The sequence below is a fragment of the Manacus candei genome, unplaced genomic scaffold (assembly GCF_025592945.1).
Source record: "Manacus candei isolate 608988 ecotype Guabito, Panama unplaced genomic scaffold, ASM2559294v1 h1tg000015l, whole genome shotgun sequence".
Lineage (NCBI taxonomy): Eukaryota > Metazoa > Chordata > Aves > Passeriformes > Pipridae > Manacus > Manacus candei.
Window position 1 is genome coordinate 17,896,398 of NW_026138063.1, and position 7,276 is coordinate 17,903,673.

General features: G+C 41.6%; 1 protein-coding gene across 1 annotated transcript; it reads right to left on the reverse strand.

Moving 5' to 3' along the window:
* Window positions 1–3,969: 3,969 nt before the first annotated feature.
* On the reverse strand, window positions 3,970–7,030 carry KCNE4 (potassium voltage-gated channel subfamily E regulatory subunit 4). Its single transcript, XM_051781458.1, has 2 exons — window positions 6,954–7,030; window positions 3,970–6,532 (listed from the first exon to the last, which is right to left on the reverse strand). Exon 2 carries the CDS (start codon window positions 6,507–6,509, stop codon window positions 6,018–6,020), a length of 492 nt encoding a protein of 163 aa, XP_051637418.1. The 5' UTR covers window positions 6,510–6,532; window positions 6,954–7,030; the 3' UTR covers window positions 3,970–6,017.
* Between the last annotated feature and the right edge of the window lie 246 nt (window positions 7,031–7,276).

The following is a 7,276-nucleotide window of genomic DNA, read 5'->3' on the forward strand; positions in this document are numbered from 1 at the left end:
GTTTATCGTGTTCTGAGGAAAGAGAAGGGCTGTATACATCCTTAGAGGTGCACAGTTTACATTTCCTCCTGAAGAGAAGGAAAGGACTGGTCTTTTGTTGACTGTCTAGGGTAGAATTCAAAATCACTTGCCTGTCTCACATCCTCTCGCCTGCACTATTCAGCTGATGTTTTCATTGCTGGGATGAGACACAGCTGTCCCAGGGAGGGCTAGGCTGGGGACCAGCCCCACAGCAGGCTTGCTCCAGATAAGCTGCAGGCACTGGAGGCATCACATGCTGGTCCCATCTAAACAGCTGGAGTTCACACCGGAGGAAGTTCTTTAATATCGTGGTTCCTTCTCCAAGTATAAACAACTCATCTGCCTTTTCTCACTTTGCCTCAGAGCTCAGCACTCTGAAATTCTCAGCGTGGTTATTCTCACGTTAGCCTTACACAGTGAAGATGTGATCTTTATAAATTAGAATCTTAGCCAAAGCAAGTAATTTTCCAGAGTGCCACGGTGAACCTGCAGCTGAAGGGAGAACTGAATTTAGTCTCCCATATCCCAGAATGACTGCCCTGCTCACCAGCTCTCAGCCAAGCAAAAAGGTTCTCTTACAGGGCTTCCACTGACCTGACTGGGGATAAGCTGAAATATTCCCGTGGTAGCCAAGTGCTAGCAATTGGCATTTGTTACCAGTGGCTACTCTCACATCTGATAGTATTAAGGAGGGCAAAAAAGTTTGTTGTTCCTAAGTGGGCAAATGCTTTGTATTTATACCAATCTTTCATCTGAGATTCATGGCCATTTCATGCCTGTCAGGAACACATCATATTCACACAGACAGCAATATATGTGGCATCATCTGATAATCAAGTGAAGCACAAGACAGTAAAACAGATTACCAGGGGAGAGAGCTGGGAACACTGCCTGTAATGCACCATTCAATAGCCTTTATTATCCTTCTTTTAGTCACTTTTTTAGGTGGCAAAAGCTTCAGTCTAACCTGGTCTAATATAAACTAGAACCCTACCCAAAGTAAAGCAAAACGAAATTAAGCTTTGAAAAACTCTGGTGCTCATTGATTTTCTATTATTTTTTATTTTCTTGCCTAGTTGAGCTGGTTACAGAAGTGTCAGTGCACTAAGAAGGTGGCTCATCCTGCATCTGTTTTTGGCTGTGTGTAGTAGGAACTGCAGAGGCATGTGAAAATGAAAAGAATATAAAACCAAATCAACAAATACGAGGAGTCAAATATGATCAGTGCATAGAAAAAAAATAGCCTGAACAATTTTATTAACTTTTATGCCTCTTAGATACAAGTCTGGTATTTTCAACCTATAATGCTACTGTGAACTCATGAAGAAATCATCTTCCCACTACAACAACAAGGTCCAAAAAGATTATTATGTGACCATGTAGGTCAACAACCACAGGAGAGCATGGTCCAGTTTCGGCACAGCTGCAGCTATGCTGCACCCCACTTTGAGCATCTCTGAGAATGTTCATCTATCACATAGTGGGGACTCCTTCCAATGTAAAAATTTTTAGACAAATATTGAAGTCAGGTGGTTTAATCTCGTGGTTAAAATGGCTGTGACAAAAACACGGTCTTCACTGGGGTCCTGTGTGCTCCCTGTCCTTGAGCAGTACACCTACCCTTGTCCAGCAGCATGCACTGGGGACCTAGAAACAGAAATGACAGTTAGAGTTTATGTGTTTCCTTCTTTTCCAGCTCTTTGAGAATTGATTTGATAATTTGGGTAAGTGTGGGCATTTTTCTGAGAAAGGGACAGGTCCAGGGGAACCCACTGTGAGAGGGCCAAGCTGGGGAGAGAAGTTTTGTGAAGAGTTGTAACACATGAGGCCCCTGGCCTTACTTACCACCATCTGTGACCTGTGCTCTGGTCCCAGGAAAGTGGATTCTCTCATTAACCTTCTTTCTCTGGTTAACTCTTTCCCTGGCAGAGCACAGCAGTGCTGTGAGAGCTTGGGAGATCCTGTGCCTGAGGCAGAGACAAGTTCTGCATTTCCACTTCAGTTATTCAGCAGGTTCAGTCTGTTGAATGAGTAACCTCACAGGTGCATCTGTACATGATTCACTGGTAGGATTTAGGACAGCTACTACCACAGATCCCAATGTGGTTTGAGAGCTGGCACTTTTGTTTACAGTAGGTCCTGGAGCCAGACCATGTACACATGCCACATGTGACCTTCTTTTCCTCTTCTATCAAAGGGGGTATGTATTAACTGTTCCAGCAAACATGTGAGGTATAGCACTGCCAAGAAATGGGAGCCTAACTACTGTGTTCTTCTAAGAACGGATGCATTTGTAAAAAAATAAATCATCTCCATTCAGTCAAATTATGGTCAATTATCATTGCCTTCAAGCCAAGATATATTAGCTCTGAATCTGCTTTAACTCAGTTACTGAAGCACACTGGAAATGTCATTCAATTTGGAAAAAAAATATTATTACCTTTTATTCCTTAGCAGTCAAAAAGATTTTGAAATAAGATTAATGGGGGAAATTTTCTTCCTTCTATCTGTAGCTTTTGAAAATTAACAATGCTTCTTTTATTTTGGTGTAATGGATACCTGACAATCTTCAGTCACTGGACTGTCTGCAAGGCATCATTGCATTCACTTCACATGCAATTAACTCTAATGACTAAAACATATTTTTGCTTTTTTTTTCCCTGCTGCCATCAAAATATGAATTTGGACAAAGACAAATGCAAGTATATACAAAACTATCCACATGCTTTCTCAAACCCCTCAGGCCAAGGATAGCTCTGTCAGTCTGCAAGAAAATGGCCACATTTTCGTGCTTACTACCTCACTTCAAGTGTAAACAGACCCCAAAACACAGAGTGTTTCCCTCATACCAGCTCAATTTAATGCAAGAAACCACTGGAATAAGCAAGCTTTTTTGATCCATAAAGCAGAGCTGTAATTTACATTTTGTTCTGTTTTTCCTTCTTATCACCAGTGCTGTCAGAAGACTCTTGATTCATTATTGTGGCAATGGAAACACTGAAGCACTGAGACAGCGGCATGGGTAAATGTGGAAGATGCAATTACTGACTGACCCGCTATTCCAGGACACCGAGGGTGTCCCAGGAGATTACATTGCTGGAGGGAAACACAGTCTTGCTGATGGGTAGCTTGAGCTCCACAGGAGCTTGTGATCAGGACCCAGAATTATTTAATAGAGAGTGAATGAAGAAAGCAGAGCACAGCGGAGCAGGTTTTGTGGGAAAGCAAGCAGATATAACTTTATAGCAATCTGATTTTTGAAACAACCTCAAACAACCCACACAAGCAGGTCTTAGCTAGTGCTGGCAAACCTGTACATAGCCTGACAGATTTAGGGAAGTGCAAAGTTGCCTCTAAACATTCACTCTCTGCATTGGGAGACAAAATCCCAAAACATCCCCTATATGTAATGTTGGAAATGACAAAGCAGCAGTGAGACCCAGGGTTAAAGCTTGTGACAAAGCCAGCTACATACCATGGCCAAGGAGTGGAAATCCAGTGGGACCAGAGATCTGTGTCAGATACTTGCCCATAAGCTCAACGCCAGCCCACACAATTTGCTACAATGCAAATCTAAATCCAAAAAACTCAAAATGCACTTTTTTCCAGAGGCTGAATAAGCAGTGCAGGTTTCTATAGCAGCTGGTCAGTTTTGCCAGCCTCCCCAGTGGCTCACCAGCACCCCCAGCCTCCTTGCAGGAGGGTGTCCCTGTGGCTCTGCCTGCACACACTGGGGACCTGCTGCCCGGTGCCCTGATGCGCCAACAGGTACTGAAGGCAGATCTGGAGCACCTGGCTCAGCCCTGTGGGCAATGCTGCAGTACTATAAAACACAAGGAATCGTTTCAAAAAGAGGCTAAGAAAAGGATCCTGTACAAACTGTGCCCAGTCTCGTTACTGGAAATCTATTTGACGCAGTGAACAAACATGGAGACTTTTCCAGGAAAAGTGTTTCTTTATTTAAATAAAATTAGTGCCAGTAGAAACATAATAATAAACTTTAAATACATGAGACAATTATATACAACTCAATGTTAGGAATTATATACATCAGCTTTTTACAGATACAAATACATTTATATCAAAAGTAAAGGACGAAGGAGAAAGCAATGGAAAATGTGACAACTCGCGCATGTCAGTCTCATTTGGAAAGTTTCAGGATTCAAGTGATTCCAGGCAAAGTGCCAAACTTAATTTGGCTTCTTTCAAACTTAAAACAGCCCCTTTTAGAGTAAATCTACCAAAAAGCTTTATATGGTCTGATCCAAAGTTCACTGAAGTAGATGGAAAAACTCCCACTGCCTTCAGTCTGCCCCAATCAGGCCCTTTGTGAGCACAATAGAGCCTTTGTTCTGCTGTGGTTAGTGAGAGACAGCGATCCCTGATCCCTCGGCATCCTGCATGACATTAACCCTCTGAGCCCAACACAGGCTTGGCCCTTCCCAACAGCAGGAGCACAGCAGATTCCAGCTTCAGTTCATTTCTGCCATTTTCCAAGCTGTCTCTCCAGCCCTAATGCCAGTGGATACATCACAGAGCTGTTTTAGTGCAGGAAATACGTGGAGACGTTTTGCAAATATTTTGCTGTGCAATGCTTTAGATTCAGGCTCTTCAGCCCTCATGCTTTAAAGCTAATCAAAACACTGTAATAAGTTATTATAAAATATAAGGTATGATTGAAATATTATTTTTAATTTTTATTATTTTTTTACTTCTTTTAAAAGTGCAATAATTTAGTAACAAATTTCATGAGCAGTTGAAAAATGTCACAGTACCATTAAACGGGGGGGGGGGGTTGAAGTTTGTGGTGGTTTTAAAACCTGGTTGCTAATAGCTTTATAGAAATGCATGTGTCACATGCAAGCTGATTAAAAAAAAAGATGTAATGCAATGTTTACCTACACTGGCTTAAACAGAGCAGAAAGTCTAGATTCTTTAATGATGTAAATGAGTACAGTTTTACTGACCTCAAATGGAGAATTTACCTCCAACAGAGAAGCACAAAATCTTGTGTCTGTCCCTGACTCAGCTGATGACTTCAGTGGGGCCAGGAATACACCCTTACTAGGTTAAATTGTATCTGGAATTCCACCTATTTTTCAAGGGGGCATAACAGAGCAGCATTTGTTCAAGCCTTTCTACATCTTACAGCCTGTAACAAAGATCTTTTAGCATCTTCTTTATCTTACAGATCATTGCCTTTAGTGACCAAATGTACATGTCTTTAAAAAAAAATACAAAAGCAAAAAACAAAACCACTTTTCCTACTAGTAACTCAGTCACAGGCTGAATTGCAGCAGAAGGTGGGGAACCTGACCCAGCCAGTACAGGTATAACTTAAGCAAAGACAGATATAAATGGCATGGATCTGAAACTGGGCTTTACAAACTGCCTAGAAATTTGGTACCTTTTTTTTTTCTCCTTTGTCTTTCACTCTTTCTGTGCCTAAAGTCAGTCTCCAGACATGATGCAATCTCCCTTCAAGTACAACATCAACAAGTCTTCAGCTTTTGAGGCCTCATTGAGCATATCTGCTGTTGGCTGTGGTTTGTCATAAGAAAAACACAGTAAAAGTACTTCTAGTCTATCACAGTTTTGTGTGAATGAGCATTATCCATAGCCTTTAAGAACCAGGCACTTGCATTAGGGTAACTTCCCTAAACATTTCCCAGATATTTACAGAAATCTGAAATATGCAGAGACATGCCAGTAATAATTACCTCGTTAGAAAAAACATCTACATTCTCCTTGTTCTTAGCTCTCATAGTCAGAAATAATAATGGAAAAATTAAAATTAAGCAACCCAATTATGTGCAAGTTACACTTTGGGGTTGGGTACCACTGCTTCCTTGTCCTGCCAGCTCTTGGGAGCGCCTCTGGCCCAGGGGCACAGATACCTGTTCAGAGTTCATTGGAGAGCATAAAAGTAGAGCCACAAGTTCTTAGTGGGAGCTCCACTCACGCTTTGGCAGCAGATCAAGGGAACCCTGCAAGTGCTAGGAGTTCTTATGGATGTTTTCCACAGACCCCTCGCTGCTCTCGTTGAGGAGTGTTTCTGACACTTCCCCTAGTTCAGTATCCAGCACTTCCTCCTGGATGGTGAAGTGCACATCTGGGGAGGAGGATTCGGAGCTCACGCTGCTGCCTTCCATGGAGCAGATGGCACAGGACAGGGATGGCACCATGCTCTCCTGCAGCATGTTCAGCATCATGGGGATCTGGACAGATTTCAGCCCCGCCACGGTTGGTAGAGGCTTTACAGCTTCCCCCCATTCTCTCTCCTCATCTTTGTAGAGCAGAAGCAAATTGGACGACTTCTCTTTTCTTTTGGATTTCATGTAGCCAAGCATTATCCCTATCAGGAAGATCCCATAGAAAGACATGACAATCAGAATGTAAAAATATTCGTTGCTGTTGTTCTTCTCTGTGCTGCGGGATTCAGCATCAAGCATGGCTTGGGTCACATTTGCATGGTCCATCTTCAGCATGGAAAGTGTTTTACCACAGAAGCCTGGAGGAGAATGTGCATGGATATGTAAGATCAAACTTCAGAGCAAAGATGTAAAAGAAACAATTGAAAAAAGATTGCCCCAACTCTTCCTTGCTACCTGTAATTTGTAAGTTTGCAAACCCCATACCTGACTGAAGTTCACAATCTGTCATACCTCTGCATTACTATTGTAAGTGCATGAACTCTTATTAAGATACAGAAAATATTAAAGAAAAAACATAATATTAAATTATCTTGAGTTCTAAGCTGAATTATAAAACACCCAATCCACATAATTAAAGAAAGAAAACTAAATAGAAATACCCTGCTAGGCACTTAAATATAGTTTTGTGCTACTTGATCATGTTTCCATGGTGGGGGAAAGTTAGAGGTATTATTTTGTTCAATGATACAGGAAAAAAATAATCAAAAAGCAACTTACGTTGGTATGCAAATAATTCCTCCTTTTGCAAAGCTCAAGAGACCTTTCCTCTACCAAATGCCGGGTGTTCTGAAAACTTTCCTCTGCTGCAGTTGGAATAAATAGCTCTCAAGAAATGTTTCATCACGTGTTTTAGAGGCACAGTTTATAATAGTTTTGTGTTGGAGTCAACAGATGAACTTGAAGGATTGCAGTTCAACCCACTGAACTCTTAACAGCTGTGAAAAGAAAAAGAGTTGGGAATTCAGAATTTACTCTTTCCTAACCAGTTTAGCGCTGCCTCTTTCAGCTTGTGAATCCATTCCTTTCACGTCCCAATTGCT

Excerpts from the sequence above, each read along its gene's own strand:
- KCNE4 (XM_051781458.1), bottom strand. The coding sequence starts at position 6,509 with ATGCTGAAGATGGACCATGCAAATGTGACCCAAGCCATGCTTGATGCT.